Source organism: Pteropus vampyrus, unplaced genomic scaffold (genome assembly GCF_000151845.1).
Source record: "Pteropus vampyrus isolate Shadow unplaced genomic scaffold, Pvam_2.0 Scaffold25, whole genome shotgun sequence".
Taxonomy (NCBI): domain Eukaryota; kingdom Metazoa; phylum Chordata; class Mammalia; order Chiroptera; family Pteropodidae; genus Pteropus; species Pteropus vampyrus.
In genome coordinates this window covers 12,891,225-12,918,103 of record NW_011888806.1, presented here as the reverse complement: position 1 = coordinate 12,918,103, position 26,879 = coordinate 12,891,225, and the positions used below count along the sequence as shown (strand labels likewise).

Sequence of the window (26,879 nt, the reverse complement as noted above, 5' to 3'; positions counted from 1 at the left end):
GCTGGGGCAGGGAGTTAGCATATCTGAGAGAGGACTAATTCTATAAGAGACTAATTTATTGGTGAATATTTTCACACTGACGAAGTTTTCTCTACTGTAGCAACCTTGTAGCTTGGGAGCTCTCATAACAAGGACCTCTGTATCTCATTTAACCATCTCAAAAGTCTTGTGAAGTGGTTGATATCAACATTTTACAGAAATAAGATGAACAGATAATGTATTTACCCAAGATCACAGAGAAAAATCAATGAAAGAGCCATGACTAAAACCCAGTCTCTCAACAGTTCCTTCCTACTACACTGCTTGCATGACATATTCATTCAATAATACATTCACTGAACCACATCTGTATGTCAGAAACTGTGCCAGGTATTGGAGAGATAAAGATAAAAGAACTACCATCAATGTACTATATATATACAATGGAATATTGTTAATCCTTAAAAAGGAATTCTTACACTTGGACACAGATGAACCATGAGGAAATGAATAAGCCAGTCATAAAAGGACAAATACTGTATGATTCCACTTATATAAGGTATGTAGAGTAGTCAAAGTGATAGAGACAGAAAGTCTCTGCTAGGGCTCGGGAGTAAGAAGAATGAGGCATTACTGTGTAACAGGTACATAGATTCAGTTTTGCAAGATGAAAAATGTTTTGGAGATGGACAGTGGTGATGGTTGTACAACAATGTGAATATAAGTAATGCTACTGAATAATAATCCACTTAAAAATGATTAAAACGGTCTGGGTGGTAAACACACAATGCAATATATATACGACTTACTGAATGATACACTTAAAACTTATTTGATTTTGTTAATCAGTGTCACCCCAATAATTTTTAATAAAAGATAAAATGAAATTATTAAAATGGTCAACTTTATGTTATGTATATTTTCTACAACTTAAAAAAATTAATTAACTTTAAAAAACTAGATGGCAAACAAAAAAACAAAAAAACACCATTTAGAAAAATCATGAGTTTAGGGAGGCAGGAAAGGAGGCAGAAAAGAAAGCCATGTATTACAATACAGCATGACTAACAGAAATTTTAAAGCCAATGTGAAATTTAATAAAAGTCTAATTAAAGTTAAGTATTTGGTAAGTATAATTAAGTTTTACAGAAATACATAGGAGATGATCAGAAGAAGAATACCTGACTATACTAGGGGGTCAAAAGCTTCCAAGAGAAGTGAAGGTAATCCAAAGAGAAAAGATGAGTTAGTCATGAGGAACAGCAAAGATATTTGAGGTAAAAGAAACAGTGCCAATATCCTGAGTCCTGAGAGAACATGGTCTATTTGGTAATCTCTTAAAATAAGTTAAATCAGTAGGTCTGGAGATGACAGAAGGTGAAAATGAAAAAGGTATGTATTAGATCATAAATACCTTTAATGCTAAGAAAGCACTGGCATTAAACTTAATCCTAATGGATTGAAGCCCAGAAAACAGATACAGCCAAGAAAATTTTAAGCAAGGATGTGACAAGATCAGATTTCTATTTTAGAAGAATCACTTATATTAATAAGTATATCTTGACTGAGAGACAGAAAAAGACATCAGTTTTCAATGAGAAGCCCAAAAGTCTTTAAAAAACAATGTACTTTGAAAGATCATTAGCTACAATATAAAAAAGATGGAACCTCCTTGTGATAAGACAATTCAACAGGAGAGCTACTTTGGTGGTTTAAAATTTAGTTTACGTGAATTTAAAACGCTAAATTATCCCTCAAAATTGAACTTAATGCCAACAATTCTAGTGAATAGAAGTCTATCTCTATGCATTTCACCGTAATTAAAAGGTGAAGCTATGATCTGTGTGCAACACATTAAAAATGACCCAAAGACCCAGCAATGACATCTATTATAGTCATATATAAGAGGTAAAATCTTGACATTAACCAAAAATTCATTCAGACACTTCTGTAAATACCACAACTGTTAGGCATACAATTTCCCCACATAACTAAAAAATTTCAAGGACTCTCTCAAACTCAAAAACAGTGAAGAACATTGCACTGAGACATTCCTCTTGGTTAACCCGCCTCCACCTACCCAAAACCTCCCCGGCGACTGGCGGCCCCTTTTTCAACAATACATCCAAGCTTTGCTCACTTTCAGCCAACTGAAACTCACTTCCTGAGCCAGCTCCTTTTCCAAACCCTTTTCCAATCTTTTCTCTGGGGCCATCTTCGTCTCTGACAGCCCTCAAGATAGCCTCCTATAACCATCACAAATCTCTACTGAAGACGAAAGAAAACATTCACTTACCCAACACTGCCCTTAAATCACAATCTTTTCATCCCTTCTCTTATTTGCTAATATGAGAAGCCTCTCTAAGTACTATTCAACACCTCAGGAAAATGGTTAAGTCACTGCCATTGACTTCAGAGTTGCTTACTGTTATTTGTAAATGTATCACAGACAGCAGTAGTACTTTTTAACATACATTCCCTCACCCACCCATGGTTAGGTAACATCTGAAATATACTCATCAAGAATACACATAGGAATGAGTAATCAACATTTGAAAGTCTGGTCAAAGTCTACCATCCAGAGGTGCTTCTATAGCCCTTTAGCACAATGGAAATTAGAAATGAGTTTTGAATTGCTGAAAAGAGTAATGTCAGTTTAACTATGAATTAAAGACCAGTCACCATGGCTGTCTAGAAGTATGGAGCTGTACTTCTAGAGTGGGACTTAACCAAGTCATTACAGAAAGAGACAAGGAAAAGATAATCGTGTTTAATGTGAAGTGATACTGTTGAGTAGGGAAGACTTTAAAGACAGGAAGGGGGTGATTATTAATGAGAAAAGGAAGGGTTAATGGATCAGAGATTTCAAAGTCAAAGAATTGCTAGAATGGGGATACAAAGACAGATAAACCAGAATAAAGAGAATAAAATACTAACATCAAGATTTGATAATGACAAATTTTAATGTATACAATAAAAGAGAATTGAGTCACACTACGGAATTTGCTGATAAAAGTAACATAGCGAAAATTCTGTTATCACTTAATTACTATCACTGCGACAACTTTCTAGCCATAGAAAACTGCACAAAGAGCATATTAAAATACTGAAACCAAAAATTCAAACAGAAACCATAAAAATACTATACTCCCATGTGTATTAATTTAAACCCATTAGATTTAGCACATGTGCTCTAGAGACAAACAGCCTGGGTTCAAACCCCAGCTCAGCCACTCCTACATGAGTGCCTCCATTTCCACAATGGCAAATAGGGCAGTTATTAGTACCTACCTTGCAGGAATGCAGGAGGATTATATAAGTCACTATATGTAAAGAGCTAAGAATAATGCGGGCACAGAGTAAACACTTATAAATGTTAGCTAGTATTATCAGAGCTTAAGACTGCTATTTTCATGGTAAAATTTTATGAAAAACTAAGGTGACTGAAATAATGGACTGATTTTGAGATAAGGCATTTTGTTTGAAGCACACATTTAATAAGTGTAACATTTTTTAACTATTTTGGTTTATAATAAGCTATACCTGTGCCACCAAAACATTTCAAAATGGCAGAACCACCTTTTTTAAACCTAAAAGGAAGGTAAATATATAGCTTAATAAACTATAAAGAAAAATAACCTGTAATGACTGGTGGTGATACTTGAGTTGTCTGTCCTGTAACTGCTTTACTATTAATTGGTTTTGCAAAGATCAGCTTCGTGATTACTGGACCAGAGGTTGGTGTTCGGGGCTTCTTAGCAATCTGAAATATATAAATAACTATGAAGACCATTTATTTCTATAAAACACCTATTCAATCAAAATTAGACAAAAGACTGATATGCAGAAATACATGTGAAACCAGCTTATTTAACAAAATATATCTAAGTATTAACGTTAAACACATTTAAAATGCAGCCATTCATTAAAATGTTAATATGATCACATCCTTAAGCCAATATACAGCAGCACCTTTGCATTTCATTGTATCTCTGGGATATATGCATATGATGAAAACCAAATTAATATTTTAAAATAATGCTGAATGTTTAATAATAAAGTTTATTTAATAAACATTTAATAATAAAACACTATGGCACAGTAACATTTTTTAAAACAACAAATTATTTAATAAAAAGATGGAGTAGAGTAAGTTAAGAATAGTACAAATGAAGAAGCCACCTGTAAATATAATAACATTGACCCTCGGAAGCAAAGTAAAGATAGGCTTATGATTAGATGTTCAACTTTATATGTATATATCAGGGCTAGATAAATGCAAAACTGAACAAGTTAATGCCCTAGAATACAAAGAGACAAATTTGGCAAAACAAAGGATTTTTCTAAAGGCAAATATTATTTATTGAAATATTATTTACTAAAATAATATTTAGTAAAATTTTATTTACTAAAATATGATTTACTAAATACTGTTTACTAGACTATAAATTCCTTGAAAGGAAAGTCTATATTTTACTCATTTCTCATCTGTTGACTTGAACTAAAATTCTCCACAAGTTAAGGAAGGTAGAGTTACCAATGTTTTTATATTGAAATTATCAATGTATGCAAAGACACAACTTCTTAAAGTCAGAAGCAGAAATTTAGGTATGATAAAAATCTGACTTTTAGAGCAAAAAGGACATTAAATATTAATTTTTATACTTTGGCAGATATAAAAATTAAGGCCCTGAAAGTATTATTATCGGAAATAATAACTCAAAATGAATAAACACAACCAACTTGAATGACAGAAATATAACAGAAGCTGTGATAGATCACAAACTTAGATGAATATTAGCTTTGGGCTCAAACTACAAATTAAAGTAAATTACACATATTCTTAAACTTATATTACTTTCTTACACTCAGAACACATTACTGACAAAACAAAATTAAATGAAATACAAATCACTTTTTTAAAGAGCAAGGAGATCCATTATTGTATTAAAAATACCCAACTTGCAAAACTCTGATACAGCCAAATAAATCCATAATTATATTTAAAGTACTGATGCAATTAGAGAGATATAAAGGGAATACATTTCCCAACTGTGTTTACAGGCCTAAAACTCTAAAGGAAGTTAGAATATATCATCTATTGACTTAATATTAATAATCTCAAGAGGTAGAAGTATCGATGTTCTTAAAATCCAAGTTTCAAATAATCTTAGCTATAAAATAAAGGTTAGGGACTTACAGTATTCCCCATTTTTAACTGATTTTCACAATCACATGACTATATGAATACTTACCAGTCAGGAAAAAAATGTGAACAATAAAACCAAAAGCGCATTCATTATTCAAATGAACAATCTCAACTTGCCCTTGTGGTTATATTTCTTTAGTAAAACTTTGCTGAAAATAATGATTTCCAATTCTGTTAAGAAACTCTGATTTTTGCATTATGAATTCTAGACTACCCTAGAACAAAATTACTTCATTAAGTAAAATAAAGCATAAAACATCATTTATAAAAAAATTTATGTAATCAGCAGATTAAGACAAAAATAAATCAAAAAAGGAAATTTACAAATAGGATGGGCAAATATGTGATCAAATAATACATGCAAGTAATTTTTGGCACTGTGTTGTATAGATTTAGGAACTAGTAAGGAGTTATGTTGTTCCAGACTGCTAGTTATTTATTACTCTTAAAAACTATGCACAAGAAACATAGGAAAGGGTTTATATATCTGTAATTAAGTGTAACTATACCTCTTTGTTATTGCCTCTGGCCTGAACTGTCACCTCTTTCCTTCATTTTTCAAGATGGGTCTCCTTCTTCCACCCTTACCTGCTGTCCATACCCTAACAGTTTCAATACTCTGATTAAACTTAAGACAATGCTGAGGACTGTCTAGGAAAAAAACCAGAGAATCATATACATCATGTAAAAATAAACCAAATATTCTGGTGCCTAAGAAGGAAACAAGATGTGTAGCTCATTGTTTTTTCTGTGCTTCAAGCTTTGTAGGTTACTTTTGAGTTAGAAGGATTTGGGGCCTAAAAAATAATGGACAAGTAAAACTATATTCTAAATGGGGTTTCTTTTTTTTGTTGTTTTTTTTTTAGTATATAAATTCTTTTTTAATAAATAGAATCAGGGTTAATAAAAGTAACAACAATAAAAGAAGTTATAAGAATTAGATCCCAGTCTTTGTTTTTATTTTCAGTATTTATGGGATTATAGTATAAAATTAGTGGATACATATAAACCGGTGATTGAAACAGTATGTATACATTGCTTGTAAATGAAGAAAATGACATTTTGATGTACATTATCAGTTTCTTGTGACATGGTTTTGATCTATATCCCCAAAGCCAGATAAACTCTGGTAAACTAATAAAAACAAGTTTCAAACCTGATTAAAAATACAAGCTGAAGAAAAGATGCTTGATAGTGATAGCACATCTCATTCAAAAGAAGTAAAAGGAAAGCAGAGAGATAAGTGAGATGATAATGAACAAGAAAGAAAAGAACACTGAATGTTTAATAGTGGCAGAAGAGACATGGGCAAATTACAAGATTTGAGAAATCTTACAAAGTTCTTAAATAAAACTTAAATGAAAATAAGCTTCTATTTTGCCAACATAATCACCAAAACATTATTTCTAATACCAGCTGAGAGTAGATAGTTCCCCAAACCTTCCTACTTCTTATACACCTGCTTTAGCTCTCTAGTGCATGCCTTCTTTATTTAAAATGTGACTCTCAAACAGGAAATGCATCTGTGTTCCCTGGTCTTAAGTGGATCACTGTATTTTTAAGAGTAGTGGTGACCAAAAAAGGCCTATTTGGGCATGAAAAACCGGGAACCATTTCATACATGTTCTGTTAACCTTCTATGTTAAGGTCCTATTCGTATTAATAACAGGTATCACTTTGAGGGCTCTTCAAAGTTTTGAGAATTATATCAAGTACTATGTGTTACTATGTATTTCACCATGATCAAAGAGCCATCTTCCATCTAAGGTAAAAACCTCAGAGATGATAGTTAACCTATCCAAAGTTCCACAGGTGGTAGGGTGGCAGGGAAGGTGACTCAAATCCAGGTGATCCAATTCTAAAGCCTATGTGTTACCTTCCAGCACTTGGCACTGCCTTTTCTATGATGCAACCATGAATGATGACAATGGACAGTAAAATCCAAAGAAAGGCACAAACTGGCTAGCATGTACTATTTATGGCTCCGAGGATTTCTCAGAGCAGCAAGTTTTCCTAGACTTTGGCCATCTGTCATCATGTCTGAATGATTTTTTTGACAGATCAGCAGCAACTCTGGCATCTTTATACCAGTAGAACATCCTTGTAATTAAACTACTACTAAGAATAAAATGCATTTAAAAATGAGTAAAAAGCTATAAATACACTCATTTGGAATTTAACCAAAAGTAAGTTTGCTCTAAGTTCTCTAGAAAAAATTTTCAAAGCATTAGACATATCCAATTTTACCAAAAAAAAAAAAAAAAAAAAAAACCCAAAGAACAAAACAAAACAAAAACAAAAAAATCCCACACAATTACTAAAAGCAACATTCAAAAGAATTCAGTAACAACTAGGCATTTAATTGCCTTACAACCGCAACTACGAATCGATTTAATTTTTAACATGCATTTTAATTCATAAGCCCCCTTTTTTTTTTTTACCTGTACTGTTTTTAACTGTTGGGTCTGTAACACAGAGGGCTGAGTTGTAGTATTAATCAGTTGATTTCCTGGGGTCAATGCTGAGACACCAATGACAGGTTTCACCTCTGGCCTCCCTCCAATGGTAACTACTTTAATTTGCTGCGGTGGTAACTTAGCATCTCCTGACTGGGCCTGAGTTGTGACTTTCTGAGCCTGGGGTAGTTGGCTATGGGGTAGTGCTAAAACAATTGGTGAACCAGACTTGCTCAAAGTTGTTAAAATTAACTTCTGTCCATCTGGTTTAAGGGTCTGATTGCCAAGTTTAAGATCAGATGTCTGTGATACTTTGTTTAAAATAATCTGATTGGCTGATATTGTCACAGGAGTCTGAGCACCAAGTTTTTGAAGGCCACTTGGAAAAGCTGGTTTCACTGTGGTATTAGAATCTGCTTTAGTAATTGTGGTGTTCACTGCAACTTGGTTAGTGTGGTTACTGTACACTGTGATTGGTTCCGTGGAAATGGGCGTGGCTGTAGAGTCACCAGTAGAATTTATGTTGACAATTTCTTCCAGTTCTGTCTCCATGGGAATTGGGGATGAAACAATAACAGCCTCAATACTATCATCATCCACTAAAGTTATACCAGTGTCCATTATCTCCTCTGGAAGCAAACTATTCACCTCAGCTGGCACCACCTCCATGATCGTTCTCCTGCTAGAAAGTTGATCAGGCGCTGCAATAAAATTTGAAAAATAAAAAATTACTAGGTTTCAAAAATAGATTTAGAAGAAGAAAAAATTATTTAAGAAAAATGCAAATAACTAAATGACAAAATTTTAAATGACATTTTTTATTGCTGTATTATTGAATGAAGGATATTCCTGATGCAGATTTGGGTTAAACCATTTTATCATATCCTCAGCCTTTGAGAATCTGAAATATAAGTCATATGGAACACAAAACTATAAGCAAATATTATTTTCCATGCCTCAATCCAAAAGCATACTCCATTCAGGTTAATACCAAGTCACATAATTACAGGAAATTCCCTTCCAATGTCCACTCATAAAACATTTTAATCTTTGAAATGTCTGATTATCTTATTCTTTCCAAGTTATATTTCTTTCCTAATTGCCGATCACACACAGAAATAAAGATTTTAAAACGTAAAGATATTGGAAAGTATTTCAACACTCCAGTGAGCTAGGTCCTAAAATGATGGTATTAAACCATTCATAAAAATCCATTAAATACTCAAATTAATGTTAAAGGAGTTTCTAAAGTAATCCATCTCAGCAACTGCAGATCAAATAGCTTATTTGGCCCAAATCTGATCAATTAGCTTCATACCAAAGAAACTTTAATCTGGAAAGAAAATTCTCAAATCCTCCTCAGCCATTTAAAATGTCAAAAAGGGAACCACTTAAAAGGTATACACCCAATCCTCATAAAGAAGAAAAAGAAGATAATAATAAAGCAGATTATGAACAAATTGGAACTGTGATGCTTTTAGCCAAAAGTTATACAGAATTTCCAAGAGTCAATATCATTATCTTCACTTATTAAAGTAAGTTCATCTTGTTTATGACTAAACAGCAATGTTATTTGCCCATAGACTATCGAAGACCCATAGTAACTTAATCAATAATTTTTTGCTTCCCTTTTTAAAAATATAAAAATACAATAACCATTTCAAGATCAACAGTAACACATTGGTAATAAATTATAATTATTAAGATTAACAAATACTAATACTGCCAAAACTTATCACCATTATTGAGCACTTACTATCTACCATTGATGGCATAATTTAATGTACCCTCACAACCACTCTGAGATGATATCATTATCACCCCCATTTTACAGATGAAGAAACTTAGGTTAAATAATTTGCCCAAGGTCCTACAGCTAGTAAATGGAAGAGCCAAGATTCAAACTCAGGATATGTTTCATGATACCAAAGTTCATAATTTTAATCACAAAATTATACTGACATTTTTTACCACTGGCATTTTAAAATGGACAAAAAAAAAGTCTACCCCTTTACAGTCAATTCCACCCTACAGAACCACTGATCTGTTCTATTACTATAAATTAGTTTTGCCCTTTTGCCCATTCTATAACTTCACATAAATGAAATCTCATATTATGTACTCATGACATAAAGAAGTCATATGAGCTTTTCTCCTGATTTATCTTTATTCTTATACTTATTAGGACTTCTGTTCCTTTTTATTATTGAGTAATAGTCCATTGTATAAATCTACCATGATTGGTTTATCCATTCACCTCTTGATGGACATTTGGATTGTCTCCAGTTTGGGACTCTTATGAATAATACTGCTAGGAACGTTCAAGTTCAAGTTTTTTATGGATGCATATCTTCGTTTCTTTTGAATACCTAGAATTGGACTTGGTGGGTCATAAGGTAAATTTATTTTCAACTTTACATGAAACAGTGAAACTATTTCCCAACTTGGCTGCATGATTTTATACATCCATCAGCAATGTAGGACAGTTCCAGGTGCTCTATATCCTCACCAGCAATTGGTATTTTTGGTTTCAATTTTAGCCATTCTAGTGGTTATGAAGTGATATCTTCTTGTGGTTTTAATTTGCAATTCCCAGATGATTAATGATGTTAATCATCTTTTCATATGTATATTATCTATTTGTATATTTTCTTTTGAAAAGTGCCTGTTAAAATCTTTTGCCATTCTTAAAAATACTGTTGTTGAGTTTTTATTTTCGTCTTCTTATTGAGTTGCATGCGTTCTTTATACACTGCAGAATCATCAGTCACAATAACTTGCAGCTCAAAGGAATCACTAGAGTTTTGGGACCCCAAAGAACTAGCCCTTCTCTACATGTGGCTCTTCCTGATCAGCAGAATCTCCTTTGGCTCCTATGGGTATTTAGAATTACAGTACAGGTATGTAAAAACATCCGCAGCAATTATACCTTAGCAATGGAAGCCACGACAGTATATAACAACAAAGGGCCCCACCCACAGTGTCACTATTAGCTTCTCTACTGCAATCTTTGCCCCATCAGTTACATCTGAATATTCCATCTCCCATAGAACAGGTAAGATGACTTGGGTGCCAGTATCCAACAAAACCATAAAAGGTTGACTCTCTTCTCTCCCTGAAGTTCCTCCAGTATATTTAGACATGTGGGTATGGCCTTTGATTCCCCTTAAAGACTGGGAGACCTCAGCCCAATCTCTATTCACCATTCTCCTTAAAGCACCGGAAGCCAAGGTATAGGGAGGAGCAGTCAGGCCATGAAGGGAGACAGTGGCCTGACAGTGCATTTACTTTCAGTTTCAAGCACCCACACTTGCAGCTCAACTAAACTTCTAATGCTTTCAATTCACCCAAAGCTCTGTATCCTATTTTTTGACACCATTTTCTCACCTTTGGGGATTCTTTAACTAAGCAGCTATAGCCACAGTGCCTTTCACCTGGGGCCATGGGGTTGAATGTACAACAGCCAAAGCACCATTTGGGCTACCTCTCAGCTCAGTCCCTAAATATTCATGAAGGGGTAGAACACTATAGGACTCTTACTCCCCCTGCCTCCGCCTCCCTTGCCCACCACTTGGACAAGAGCATTCGCTACCAGATGCCAGTCTTTTCCTATCCCCTAACCCAGTCTGCAAGGCCCTCATTCTTTCTTTCAGAAAGCCAGGTCTGTCAACACTCCATTCTTAATAAGCAGTTCATCTTAAGAACTGCAAAGTGTCTGAGATTTTTGACCCTCCAAGCAAGATAACAAAGTAGCCTATTACTATTTCATAGATACTGCCAGACCACACAGTAGTCCTAGGTCAGAGACACAGGACTTGTTCATAGTACAGCAAGGAACATGAGCACCATGTGTACTATCAGTTCCCCCAGACCCCCCAAGACCCACAGAGCAGACATGGAGAGGCCTAGGTTAATGTTCTGCAGGCAGTGGTTTTGTATCCCAACTGAGGATGTTGCCAACTTCTATTTGCTACTATTCTGTTAAGCATTTTTGTCTACACTCACAAGATATTGGTCTGTGGGACTCTCCCCCGATCCCCCACATCCCCGGTAGTAGCTGTCTGGAGATAATGCTATCCTAATAAAATGAGTTTGGGCATGTTCCCTCCTCTTCAATTTTCAGAAAAAGTCTGCACAGAATTGTTACCATTTCTTCCTGAAATGTGTGCTAGAGCTCACTAGTGAAGCCACCTAGATATAAAACTTCCTTGTGAAAAGGTTTTTAACTATAAATTTAATTTCTTTAATAGATGTAAGGTTATTCAGGTTCTTTCTTTCTTCTTGAGTGATCTTTGATAACTGATAGTCTGTGTCTTTCAAAGAATTTGTCTATTTTCTCTAAGTTGCTGAATTTATTAGCATAAAGTTATACCTGATATTCTTCTATTTTAATGCCTGTAGAAATGTCAACTCTTCATTCCTCATTTTGGTAATTTCTGTCTTTTCTCCTTTTTTTCTTGATCAGTCCAGCTGGAGATTAACCAATTTTATCAATCTTTTCGAAGAACCATTTTGGCTTCATTGATAGTCCCAGTTGCCCATTTTTTATTTAATTGACTGTTATCTTTATCATCTTCCTTCTACTTACTTTAGGTTTAATTTGTTCTTTTTCTAGATGCTTAAGATGGAAGCATATAGCAAACTATAGCCCATAGACCAAATCAGGCCCATGGTCTGTTTATGTATTATTCTCCAACTAAGAATGGTTTTTACATTTTGAAATAGTCAAGAGGATATACATATATACATATATACATATATAAAAAAACTTACATGACTTGCAAAGCCTAAAATATTTGGCATCTGACTCCTTTGTCAAAGTTTGTCAAACTGGTTTAGATCACTGATTTTAAACCTTTCTTTACTAAAATAAGCACTTTATCATTACATTTTTACCCCAATGCTGCTTTAACTTTCTACTAATTTCAATTTCTTTATCATTCGCTTGAAGTGTTTTCTAATATCTCTTATGATTTCATCTTTGACACAGGGAAAATAAAGAAGTGTGCTATTTAATTTTCAAATATCTGGAGATTTTCTATTTTATTACTGATTTCTAACTTACTCTCATTATTATCAGAGGATGTAATACTCTAATATCTCCATCTTGAAATAAGAGACTTATTTAAGGCTCAGTACACACTCTATCTTGGTGAACACTGCATGTGCACCTGAAAAGAACATTCGCTACCAGATGCCAGTCTTTTCCTATCCCCTAACCCAGTCCGCAGTGAGTTCTGCAGTTGCCAGGGTAGTGTTCTATAAATGTCAGTTAGGTCAAGTTGGTTGATGGTGTTGTTCAGGTCTTTTATAGTCTTCTTTCCTCTTCTATCAATTACTGAGAAAGGCTGTTAAAATCCCCAAATATGATCATGTATTTGTCTATTTCTCCTCTACTGTGCATTTTTACTTCATATATTTTGAAGCTCTATCATTAGGAAGAACATGTCTTTTTATTTGTCCTATTAAAAGAGACTAGTAGTTACAGGACTAGGAGTCTCCCTTTGAACTAGGAATAAAGTTCAAACTTCTAATAAGAAGAGATCTGATTGGTTTGGCCAGTTTCTATGTAGTATGGGGGCTGTGCAGAGTTCTGGAATCAGCACATCTCATAAGCTACTGAGCAGACAATGATAACTGCTTTATGATTAGACATCCATATCTGTTTCAATCAGAGTCATAGGCAGGGTGGCCCATGCTAAGAGAAACTCTGAAAAGGAGCTTGTGGGCATGGCAGGAAAGGGTATGGCCGTCTAGTTACATGAATCATCACTCTAATTTTATCCCTTAGGAATGGAAGATATGTACAAGCACATGCAACCTCATCATCACTGTGTGGAGGACCACTCCAAGAAAAGAGAGTATCTTCACAAGCCAATAGGACTGAGGAGCTTCTGTTTACCTCAGCTCTACAAGGTGTGGTAGGAAAAAAATACAGAACATACAAGGCAATCCCCATTCCTCCAATATTTTTTGCTCACAAAACAAAGTTCTACAGGCAAAGTACGATCCTGAACGTTAATATGTTGAGGTTTCCCCTGTCACAGTCAAACGGAGTTCAACGACTTAAGACAAATGAGACTTAAAGAACTATATTACATTTATAAGATCTATCTAAAATAGCACTCCCCCACTCTTATCTCTACTGCCCTAGGTATTTTTATCTCATTATCCTGGTATTTCCATCATAGCATCTATCAAAATTAGAATGTACCTTTGTTTATAGTCTGATTCTCCCTCCCCCACTTCTTTACAATGCACATTCCATGAGGAAAGGGACTTGTCTGTCTTCACCACCACTGTATCTTCTATCCCCAGTGCCTAGAACAGAGCTAGTGAATAACCTCTCAATACAAACCTGAGGAATGAATAAATTAATCATGGAGAAGAGGTGTCATCTAAAACTAGCATTATTTACACTGGGCTCTGAAAGATAACTTTGGGTTGTCCATTTCACTAGGATAGGTTTGTATAATGCTTTGAGACATCGCACCACTTCAAATAAAATAATAAACATTGTCATAAGGCACACTAGTAAACTGAGAAACTCCTTTTCAGATAAGTTTTTAAATACTCAGATTAGCTTTTAACCAATATACTCTCCAGTTACATTCCATCTTAAAATCTATGTTTCTCTTACCTTTTAACTAGCTTATGATTTTTATCAATCATTTAATTAGCAAATACTTATTGCTTCCCAACTTTGTGGAGGCATTATGGAAAATTTACCGAAGACCTTGCCTTAACAGAACTTAGAAATCAATAAAGAATGGCGTGATCACAGCTGTGCTTTGGAAAGATTAACTTCATATCAGTATTGTACTGGGCTGGAGGCAGGGAGATCAATTAGAAGGCTATTACAGTAATTAGTTCAAGACAGAGGTAATTGGAGGATCCAATTTAGGATAGAGACAATTAAAATAAATGAATTAAATATAACATGAAAAAATAACAAGATAGAAATAACAAATACTCTATGCTTTTACATTTTTTAAAGAGTTTCTTATAGACTATTACCAGTACTGAACCACTGTTCTTAGTTACAGCTGGAGGACAACTTGGGTGAACAACTATTTTAATTCTTGAACGTAATAATATGACCTGTCATCATATTACAGATGAAAAATTTGCAGATGTTTAGACAGAAATATCTGAGTGTTTAAGAACTATACTTTTGTACCTAGAGATTAACACCAGCACTAACTGGTTCACTATACCATTTGGATTTTAGCTTTGATTTCTAAAATCAAACATCAGCAACTCAAAAACTAGATACAGGCCTACATTTCTCAAACTAAATTGGGAGCAGTAGACTGTAAGCCATGAGTCCTGACAAAGACTTGAAAATTTTTTGATTTTGATAACATATTTTTTAAAAGCATATTGTGGATCATCTGGATAACCACCTCGTGTCTACAATCAATGACACTAGAATTAGGGTAAGCTTAAGAAAAAGGCACAGAAGGATCTTATAAGGAAAATGACATATTTATGCCAAATGAAAGCCAAACCCCCTAATCTGTGATTTAGGAAAGAAACCTTTGGAGCATTCGAATACAAAAAAGTGATATAGAAATTGAGTTATCATAGGATACGTACAGTACATAGAAAACTGCATGCCCTGCCAAGGCAGACAATAGTATATTCACTACACAAAGAAAAATTTCTTGTCAGCAAAAAATCATCACCTATCACCCTAAATTTAACTGTTTTACTGGTTTTACAATTTTGTTTATAGTTCATTCATAAATTTACTTTTGTTTTATACTTGCATAAAAACAATAAACATAAGGACTGTATACACATCTAAAAATTAAACATTTTAATAAAATAGAATTATTTAGACTAATACTGGGGATCTACAATACTTTTTCCCTTTTAAAGGGGGACTATACATTATTCATGCTTAAGACTAACATGGTGGGAAATTCAGATCAGAAATACCCATTACCAAATCTTGGCTCTTCTAATTGTTTAATGTGTAAACCTAAACAATAATCTCTCTAAGCCTCAATTTACTTGCAGGGTTACTGTGAAGATAATTATGTGGCATACTGTAATTCAAATGAAAATTATTTTCCTCTTCATTTAAATTAGCGTCTTCTGATTTCTCTTTTCATTCATTCATTTATTCATTCATTTTTTTTTTTTTTAGGTGAGGCAATCCTTGGTTGACCTCACAGATTGCAAGGACCTAGTCAGCTTACAATCCCTTATTTATGTTTTTAAATTTTTTATGCCTACAGCACCTGGTCTTCCTAGGTGGTCTCCCATCCAAGTACTAACCAGGCCCAACCCTGCTTAGCTTCCGAGATCAGACAGGATCAGGCTTGTTCAGGGTGGCATGGCGTAGACTTGATTTCTCTTTTTAAATGGTACTCAATATTCTATCAAAGAGCAGGGTTTAAGGTCTTGTCATCTTGCATGTCTCTCCACAGAACTATTAATCTGTCATATATCACATACATTATACCTTCCAATGTCTCCTTCCCACTGCGACCAAGAATTTCCAAATCTCCAAAAACTGTAGCCTACTATGGTATTTTTACCTACATTTCTAACCTATAACAGATCCTACATAAAAGCTACAGGATTCATCTCCTCAGTGCATCTCTGAGGCTGTCACTCTTATTTAAAAATTTTCTCTAATTCTCGAGGCCTTAAAGCCCTTAAAATCCTACTAAGCCCCATCTTTCCAACTTCACCTTCAAGGCTTCAAAACTGAAAGTTCCCTGAAGCAATAATATTGAGGTATCCTCTTACCCTCAGAACAGTATGTAAAACCAACATATATATAACCAACAGTAATACTTGAAAAAAGTAATGAAAATGTGTGATCTCCACCCCCCACCCCCACAAAAAGACACCAGACTATCTCCAGTGGCATAACTCTTCCTTCATTTCTTTCTAACACGCTTATTATTAATAGAAAATTGTTCTAACCACAATCTAAAAACTGGTCTTTAAAGACAAGCAAGAAGAATCACAAAAAGACAACAGCCCTCTGTGGTTAAAAGAAAAAGAAAGCCAATGAAAAAGCATTTTAATCTCCCTATTTTAATGTTTTTAAAATTCTTAGTCTTACTACTAACTTGGCAGCTGGACTGGCACAGACCAAATAATTGCAACATAAAATCTATAAAGAAAAAAAAAATCAGAATCAAATTCCTACTGGATATTATAAGAACATCAGACAAATGATTTTTAAAAATTCATTAACTAAACCTTCTGAGTACCTCTCAGTTAGTTCCCCTAAAATTTTTGGACTCTTACTCTTCTAATGAGTGAAAGCCACGATATCCAAGCTATGTACACGCATACACAAAAATATTTCCCCTGTGAATAAAATACATGATGTATGATGCTTATGACATACCATGACATCATCTCTTTGTAGAAAGCTTGGATAAGGAAATTATTGCTAATCATTAGATTATCAGTAGGCATTTCTTAAATATTCACCTCTCTGTTCACTCTCATACACTCAATATCACTGACCCAGTCTCCCACTACAAAAGATGGAAAAAAACAGAGGGCTCAAAATTAATACATAAAAATTGGATTCACGTGAAACTTTTCGGTAACACGACTGTTGTGTTTAAGGAGACAGAAACCTTAGGGATCTGCAGCACAATCTAAAACATACATGGATCTTTAGGTAACCTAACAAAATTAAACTATAGCTGTTATAAAGTCAATCAATCCAATTCTCCAGCTCTTTAACAAAGGGCTCCAGTATTTAGAATAAGAGTTCTCAATTCATCTTTATCAAGTTAATGTACTCACATCAGAAGCATGCATCAAGTCACCACAACTTCCTATTTAACAATAAAGGTAAAACTTGTGAACCAAAATAGAGCTCCCAGAGCCGTAATACACTTGGATTATAAAATCTACTGCAAAATTTTCTATAACTTTACGCTCTGAATTCATGAAATAGATCGGGAGGGGGGGGGCATAAATATAAAACATGTCTGACAATATCTCAATTGTTATTTCCCAATGGTAGGGGCAAAGGGGTCACTTTATGAATGACAGAGTCATAAAAGAAAAAGACAGCATTTCTAACTGTTACAAAACTGGTCCATATGCTCAAAAATGTGAGCATCCACACCCCAACAAGTTACAGACTATGATCTAAGACAAGATCTTAAATGCAGAATAAAATGCCAATGCTCTGCCTCCCTAAAGGAACATACAACCCCATAAACGGCCGAACATCATCAAACCAATAACCGCCAGAGTGGATATTTTGAATATTAAATCAGAAAATCGGGATCAGTGCTAGCGGTTCCTCTAGGCCTCAGCAGCAGCCTTAGGTATCAGAGCAAACTCGAGCCCTCTTAACACTCAAAGAATAATGTTGATGTCATTACGAGGCTTCTAATTCTTCGCACTCTGGGCTAGTCATTCCTTGATCCACAACGCAATTCTTTCCCCCACTCCCGATAAATAAAGAGATCTCAAGACAGAGAAGCCCCCTGGGGTACCCCCTTCTCCTCTACCTCCAGCGGCTGCTGCTTTCTCCTCCCTCCGGCGCTGAGGTGGGGGCTCCAGAAGGTCCCGAGCAATTCCAAGCCCGGGCGGTGCTTGTTTTGCCTGTGCACGGTAGCTCTGGCCAGCTGTTTCCTTTCCCAGTTTGCCCGAAGTGCGGCGCTACTGGGGACCCCGCGGCCGAGGAGGGAGCCCGGGTGGCTACGCCACCGCTGCCGCCGCCTCTGGTATGTCAGGGGCTGGGATTGTATTTCGAAAGATCCGCCATTTTCACCTCGTCATCACCATCACAGCTCAGCAGCTTCCCCGACAGCCCAAGCCCCGGCCGCCGCAGCCGCCGCCGCCAGTAACCTCCCTCTTCCTCCTCCTCCCTTCCCCAGCCCTCCCCTCCCGAGAGGCGCACACCCACATATCCGGGGAAACCTCCGGCCAGCCCCGCCAACCTTCAAATGCACAGGGAGATACAAACGCATACACAGCCCACGACGAGACCTTTCACCCTACAACGAAAGACAGTGCTCCTGTGGGCCCGAGAGCCACGCCAAAGGAAATCGCGCTACCTGCGGGGTCCCCCGTCCGGCGTATTTTTTGTTTTGAAGAGCAAAAGCCATGGAGAAGGCGACAAGGACAATAAAGAACCCAAATTCCTTCATTTTCGGAAAAGCAACCTGACAAGTGATGGAATACATTTTATTCACTATACCCATCTCAGACACTAAAAACATGATCAAGACCTTTAATATCTTTCATAAACTGTAACATTTTCCTCCACTGTCAGCACTACTTTGACAGAATGAGCTATTTCCACATACACGTCTGACCTCTGACACGTTTGTAATTACAAGCACTAATCCTCATGCAGATGCTGGGTCAAAACATCCAATTTTTAAAATAAAGTTCTGAACTATTTACCTCTCCACTTGATTTCACTTGATCATTAAAGTCTATGAACACTGTGACTTTCAATTTGTTATTGGTTAAAGACAAAGTGCTACTACGTTTAAAAGATATTGATCTTATTCATGAATGAACAATTTCTAAAATATAGAAAATATACCTCTAAGCTAAAATTCCTTGCCATGCTTTTGGGATCTAAGTCAACAAATTGAAAAAACAAAAAAAACAAAAAAAAAAAACAACAACAAACCATCTACTGCTGTTCTACACAGTGAAACTTAACAGCTTGCTTTACAACAAGACCCCAGAGTTACCCACCAACGCCCACCAGTTCTTCTCATCATGGTTTAATAACTAAAAGAGAACACAGATATTTTTAATTATTAAAAGTAACAAGAAAACATAAGCTGCAAGGCTTCTAACGAGACCAGAACCTTTCTAAAAACTAAATTTGCCTCCCTGTTAATTTCAGAAATATCTGATAATCACCCATTCAAAAGCTGAATTCTATACCTACCATTCAACTACGGCATAAGCTCTAAAAAACCTATCTGCAATGAGCAAATTGAATTTCAACGTTTGGAATAAGGCCACTCTATTTTTTTAAAAAAGTTAGTCTAAGAAGAGTGAGGTGGAAGTTGAAAAAGCCATTTCATTTCCTTACCTTGCTTGAATGACACCTCTACATAAAAGTCGGTAGATTCAGTATTAAACGAGTGTTATTTACCACCCAACCTAATCGCCGCCTCTACATGCAGCCTGCTAGAGACTGAGAATATCACGTCTTCCCACTGTCTTCATCATTAAACTTTATTTTCCCACCACCAGCCCCGTCCACCCGCACTCTGATTGTTTACCGTTGCTTGGCCAAGCTAAGCCCCGGCCCGCTCCCTTTCCCCGTGCACCTCGGGAACATTATGACATTTGGCTGGTGGGCTTCGCGAGGAAAACGGACACTCACGAAGAAGACACCATACAAAGGGGCGTAGGAAGAACGGGGCGGCGGGCAGCAGGGAAAGGAGGGGCTGGTACAAAATGACACAGCAGCAAAACCGGTTCCCAGAAACCCGGGGCCGACACGGCCGGATTCTCGGGCCACGCACTGTGCGTGTCAACAGCCGCGGGAGCCCATCCTCCAGACCGCCAGGAAGGGCGGGCTGCCGGGTGACAGCCGCCCTCCCGGGTGCGGGCGGGAAGGGGCCGAGCCGGGAGAATACTCCCGCCCCCTGTGGCCCAGGGGTGGGGCGCGGAGACCCCTAGCCAGTAGGTTCCCGCTCTCCGCCAGGACCCACTAGCCCGGCTCCGAGAGGAGGCGGTCCGGCGCCCTCCGCCCGCGCCAACACCCGCAGTGGGGGCTAGCGCCCCTTCCCGCCCGCCCAGATGCCTCCAACCTGGTGGCTGACACTCACCAAAGCCGGCGGCGCCGCCGCCTCCTCGCGCCGCGCTCCCTGGGCTCCCAGCAGCCGCGGCGGCGGCGGCGCCTCCGAGACACAGACCCGGGTTTGTTCAAAATCACGCGCCCAGCGCCATTCCACCGCCGCATCCCATAATACGCTGGGCCCTCCCCGCCCGCGCGCCCCTCTCCGCCCACCCCTCCACTCCGCCCGCCCCGCCTCCCCGATCGGCTTCCTCCGCCCCGCCCCTTCCGCGGCGGCTGGCCCTCCCCTTGGCAACCCGAGCTCGCGTCATTCCGCTAGGCGCGGCGAGTACGCTCCAGCTCCACGTGACTGAGTGGGAGCTCTGTCAAAGCTTTCGTACGGAATGTTCCATCCGGCCGAGGCTGCGAGGGGGATTACGCAGTCGTGAGGGCCTGCCTCATCTAGCGTTCCTTGTTAGGAAGTCCGTCGTAGGTGAGATTTCCAGCATCCTGCAGCTGTTAGATGTGCTTGGGTGAGGAGATGATCAATATTCACAAATGCCAAATCTTTTCGGTTTTTAGGCACCAATTTTGTAGGGGTCGTTAAAAAGCCCTTGGGCGATCACGCAGAGTTAAACTTATTTTGAAAGGGACTTTTTTTTGCGGTATACAGCTAAGACCAACACAATCAAAATTATTTATTTAGTCACCTTTTTCTTTTATTTTTCCCGCTCTTTTATTATAAAATAAGAAAAGACCGAAATTTGGAGTCGGATGAACAGGCACTGAGAGATTATTCAGTTAATAACTGCTCTGTGTGAGACAAGAACTACATAAGAAACAAAAGAAAATACAAGAGCGATGTAGAATAGTGTGGTACAGTCTATAATTGCTAATGGAGCACAAAGGACATAAAGGTCAACGTGAGGGCCTAGAACACAATGGAGGAGGTGAGAGGCAGTGGAAGTAGCAATGACTTTGGAATGAAGCAGTCCTGGTTTTAAATTCTGGCACCTCACTTATTAATATATAACATTTATCAAGTTTCTTTTATCATCTACAAAATAAAAATACAGCCCAGGATTCTGAGGGTTAAATGAAGAGAGGAGTGTCAAATAGCAACACAGTCTCTGCCTCAAAGGATCTTTTCTGCCATAATCAACACTACTCCCTAACTCCCACCTCAAACTCAATGGTTAGTGTTTAGCAAGGTAAGGGACATGAAATTAGCAAAGGCTTGAAAGTGAGGTCTGCTGCCTATGCAAGGAACGTGAGAAAGCTGAATGATACACAGGCTTTGTTGGGATCGGTAGGTGAACCCTGTTCAGGAGGAAGGAGCCTTGAGAGCTAGTGTGAGAAAACATCCATCCAGGGAAACAAAGAATCCCCACCAAATGAAAAATTTCCCAGTTTATTCCACAAGGCTAACATTACCCTGATACCAAAAAACCAAGGCAAACAGTACTAAAAAAAAAAAAAAAAAAAGTGGGAAATTCTTCTGTTCTTACTATGATTTTATTACAAAGATAAAATTGAGTGTTAAGCTATAAAATCCAGTAGTGTGGTAATAAAAAAGAATTCACATCATGACAAAGTGCAATTTATTTCAAGAATGGTTGTTTAAGAAATCTGCTCATGTAATTAAAGGGCAAAAGCCACATGATATTCTACAGGGATCCACTGTATTTTAAAAATTCTTAGTAAACTAGAAATGAAAGATCCATTTTCTTAACTGGATCAAGATAGTCATCAGAAAACAGCAGTAGCATCATACATTAGAATGAAATGGAACAAACATATATTAAAGTCAGGGGCCCAAAAAGGATGCAGGGCTTTAGCAACTATTATTTAACATTTTTCAGGATGTCCTAGCTAAATGCAATTAAATACAAAAAAAAAAAAAAAAAAGGTTTAAATACTGAAAGAGAGAGACTAATTAGTCTTTATTTAAAATAATCACAAAGAGCTAAGCTAGCGGTTAATCACTTGGCCTCTGGAGCCAGACTGCCTGGGCCCAAATTCTGACCCTCTTGCTTAATAGTTTGTCACCTTAGGCAACTTACTTTCCTCTTGCATCTCCGTTTTCTCATCTGTAAATTAGAAATAGTATACATACAAAGTGGTGTGAAGATTAATGAGGTAGTATGTGTAAAGCATTTAGAATAGCACCTGGCATATGGTAAGTGCTCAGTGACTAAAAACTATTAATAAAGCTACAATACAGCCTAAAATGTAATCTAATCTTTCACTTCTTCAAAGAAAGGATTTTCACTCTTAAGAGCCACAGCTATTCAAAACATCTGTATTTCAAGAGAGGATCTTTGCTTTTCATTTACATAATGGCTTTTCCAGATGAACTAAAAACATTTATTCAGCAAATATTTTTTGATCACATCTACCAGATCCCAAGCACTGTGCAAGGCACTGGGAAAAAAAGTGGTAAGCAAGACAGAGCAGCTCTAGCCACAGTAACTTTCTACAGTGCTAGAACTCTTCTATATCCACACTCTCTGATATAGTAGTCACTAGCCACACGTAGCTGTCAAGCAACTAAAATGTGGCTACTGTGCCTAAATAATGGAATTTTCCATTTTGTCATTAAGTTTAGCCACATGTGGCTGATGACTATAGTAGTGGACAACACAGTTCTAGAGGAAGTGACAATAAATACATAGAAAAAATAGAGCTTTTAAAATAAATAGTGGGGATAGAAAAAAATGAAAAGCTAGTGGTACAGAGGTATGAGTTGGGTAGAACTATCGATAGACAAAACAAAATGTATTACTAGTTTACCTATTATGTACCAGGTATACTGCTATGTACAAAGTATACACTAGTTAATAAAAATTTCTTAAACTAGGTTAGTTTCCAAGAAATTATTCAGAGGTTCCTTAGTTCATGAGTCCATTTGTTATATAAGTCCAGCTTTAGGCCTTCTGTGCTCCTGCCACTCAGAGAGGGTCACTCTAAGCTCATACCCTTTTCCCTGCAGTAAACTGCTTGTTACTTGGTGCTTGCTAGTCTGATTATGAGGGTGAGGGGTAGGAAGACAGCTTCCCTGCAGTCCTATTCCAACTTTATTCTTAGGCAGACTCTGTGGCCCTGGGTCTCGGTGATCCGGACACTCGCTCAGTATTATGACCTCTAATGGTCTAGGCCCAGTTTCCAGTCCTCTCCCAGGATTAGAGGGTGTTTTTTCTTTTTCCTATTCCTCCAGCTGCAACGGGTCTCCACCTGTCCCTTGAGGAACAACAGGCTTGTTACCATCCTTTATCAATTTAAGTCTTTTGTTCCTTAGGGTAGAAGGGTCTGGGCTTCTTACTGCCTTTCTTGCAGTGGCAGCTACTCCTCTCCTCTAGGCCGGTACCACCTGGCAGTCTTTCTGTGTCTCCCACCCCCACCCTGCCCCCAATCTTTGTCCTGGGTGCTCAGTGGAGGTCTCTAGAGTAGAGCCTGGGAGTGGATGTGAACTCCCCTTATGACTGGGATTCTCATGCCAGCCTACACTCAGTCTTTAGCAAGTTATTTAACAATTTAGCAGAATTCTTCTTTCCTGTTTGTATGGCTGCAGTATCTTCCTTCCCATGCTTTGCCACAGGTGGCCCAGTTTAGAAGTACCTATCTTTCCTTAGATTTCAGGCTTGTTGTTGCCTGGTGACCTCAGCTCTCTGACTGGCTCAGTAAAAGTTATGATTTCGTAGATTACCTAATTTATTGTTGTAGTGGTGGGAGCAATGCTTTTTCCAGCTTTCTACACTGAGGCAAAAGCTGGAACTCCTCCAGGTATTATCTTATTAAAAGAATTTGAGGGTCTCTGTTGTTGGACCACAATTCTCATCACAGTTTTACCCAGGATGGTCCTTCTACTTAGTCTCTTAACGCACCACTTCCTACTTATCTTTCTATCTCTCAGAGCTTTACAACCCAAGTTCCACTGTCTGCTTCTGGTTATGGCCACGGTTGGTGGCTTTTGGACCGTCTTCTTCACCTTACCGACATAAGTTCCTACTCAGTCTTTGGATTTGCGAACTCCTTGATTTTAGTGCCATCCCCAGAGAAGGAAAAATTAGATGGACACATCTCATTCAATCATGCTGGGATTTTCTAAGACTCCTATTTACACAACTATGTTCTTTACTCAATTTAATAAATATTTTTTGAACACTTACAAAATACAAGGCACACAGCTTTGAGTACCTTGTTTACAAAAATGAATCAGGCTATTACATCTCTTTCACCCTTCTCTCACTTCCAATTCAACTATATGACTCCACTTGAGTATACGGGAACCAGCAGACAGTGGGTACTAGGTGGCATGAATGAAACCTAAGGTTATAGTAAGTCTAGAGATAAAAAGGGAAGACGATCAGAACACACTGGAAAATGGAAAGAGTGTAGCGTGTGAAGATCCATGGACCTCCAAGTAGAAGAATAGGACTTGGCTGGACACTGTTCTTAAGAGGAACTGTTGGCCATCCTGACACCAGAGGAGCTTTAGAGAAGCAGAACAATTATGTTGAAACTTCTCTTCTTCTAAGGCTGGATAAGCATTAATCTTTGAAACTGCGAGAGATAACTTAAACCATAAATAATATATAAATACATACATAAAGGCACTTAAGAAGACTAAATTCAACACATACACACAAGACTGTGGGAAATAAGTATGGTTTTATTCTCTTTTTAAATTGAGTTTTTACATTCGGTGAAATGCACAGATCTTAAGCGTACAGTTTGCTGAACTTTGATAAACCCACACACCCATATAATCCACACTCCTACTAACATATACAACATTTCTATCACCTGCTATACTTCCTAGTAAATTCCCACCCTTAATCATATCCCCCTTCAGGCAATTTCTGATTTTCTATCACCATAGATTAGTTTCTTCTGATTTAGAACAATATGTAGATGGAACCATAATGTCAACCTCAAAAATAAAATAGCCAGTTATATTACCAGCAAAATGAGTTTATTCAGGAATAGCAGAGAATTGCAATTTGTGACAGTCAAGCTATGGTCATCATAGGCAAGTCTGAAAATATTCAATGGAAGATTTCAGAAATAAACAATTTATAAATTTTAAATTACACACATTCCGAGTATTGTGATGAAATCTCATGCTGCCATGTCCCATCCTATCCAAGATCTGAATCAACCCTTTGTCTAGCTTATCCATGCTGTATATGCTACCACTCACTAGTCACTTAGCAGCCAATCAGGTTACCAGATTGACTGAGATGGCACCGTAGTGCTTGTGTTCAAGTTACTCTTATTTTACCTAATAATGGCCCCAAAGCACAAGAGTAGTGATGCTGGCAATTAGATATGCCAAAGAGAAGCCATAAAGTGCTTCCTTTAAGTGAAAAGGTGAGTACAGTACACCAAGATATTTCGAGACCATATTCACGTAACTTTTATTACAGTATATTATCATAATTGTTCTATTTTATCATTAGTTATTGTTAATCTCTTACTGTACCTAATTTATAAATTGAACTTTATGATAGGTATATATGTATAGGAGAAAACACAGTATATATAGGGTTAGGTACTATCCACTATTTCAGGTATCTACCGGGGGTTTTGGACCATACCCTGCAGATAAGGGGGGACTACTATATGTAATTTTTTATTTTATATGTCTGGCGCTTTTTACTTAGTATATTGTTTTTGAGATTCATCCATGTTGTTGCATGTGTTAAAAAAGAAACAAGAAACTCAAAATGGAGTCATTTTTGCTAAGTCTCATAAAGACTTAATACCTAACAAAACTGCAGTTTCAGCTTCTCCCAGGAGTAGAATTTTAAATCAATCAGTCTGGAATTCCCTGGTCAGCACTAGTGAGGTAATCTGCTTGCTAAGACTCACCTAAGGAAAGATGACCTTGCCTGAAATAATCCACTCTTTTGACTTTCTTGTCCCTTTCTGCCTATAATTTTGCGCAAGTCCTTGGAGTGCCCTTCTAGTTGCTAGATGGGATGCTGCCTGATTCATGAATCACCTAATAAAGCCAATTAGATCTTTAAATTACTCAGCTGAATTTTTTTAACACGTCTCTGCAGTTTTTTTCTTTTTTACTGCTGAGTAGTAGTCTATGAGTGAATATACCACACCTTATTTATTCACTTTCCTGATGATGAACATTTGAGATAGTTTCACTTGTGTCACTATAAATAAAGCAGCTATAACATTTTTATACAAGTAAACATATGAAAATCATGATTTTAAAAACACAATATTGAAGCTATATTGAAGGAGGATGATTCAATCTTGCTACATGGCCTCAAAAGTGGAAAAGATCTCTCAAATCACAGGGTAAAAACTACAAAGAGAAATTATGATGCAAAAAGCAAGTCGCTTTGAAGATAAATCCAAGAGACCTGATATATGACTATTTGGAGTTCCAGAAAGAGAGAAAGGAACAGGTAAAAGAAAGGTAACAATTAAACAATGATAGAATAGTTCCCTGACCCAAAGATAG

The 26,879-nt window shown here is 37.2% G+C and overlaps 1 protein-coding gene and 1 pseudogene across 4 annotated transcripts in view; both read right to left on the bottom strand.

Moving 5' to 3' along the window:
* LIN54 (lin-54 DREAM MuvB core complex component) overlaps window positions 1–20,597 on the bottom strand; it is a 50,570-nt gene extending 29,973 nt beyond the window's left edge. Inside the window, exons 1-3 of one of the 4 annotated variants that reach the window (XM_011356347.2) lie at window positions 20,445–20,597; window positions 7,630–8,345; window positions 3,619–3,742 (exon numbers count right to left, since the gene is read on the bottom strand). In XM_011356347.2, the coding sequence (XP_011354649.1) occupies window positions 3,619–3,742; window positions 7,630–8,313 (808 nt within the window). In that variant the 5' untranslated portion in view covers window positions 8,314–8,345; window positions 20,445–20,597. Of the gene's footprint in view, window positions 1–3,618; window positions 3,743–7,629; window positions 8,346–18,149; window positions 18,430–20,444 lie in introns of those variants that run through there. The other 3 variants (XM_011356350.2, XM_011356348.2, XM_011356351.2) reach the window with 3 other exon arrangements.
* Window positions 15,882–15,999, bottom strand: LOC111737342 (annotated as a pseudogene).
* Window positions 20,598–26,879: the final 6,282 nt, after the last annotated feature.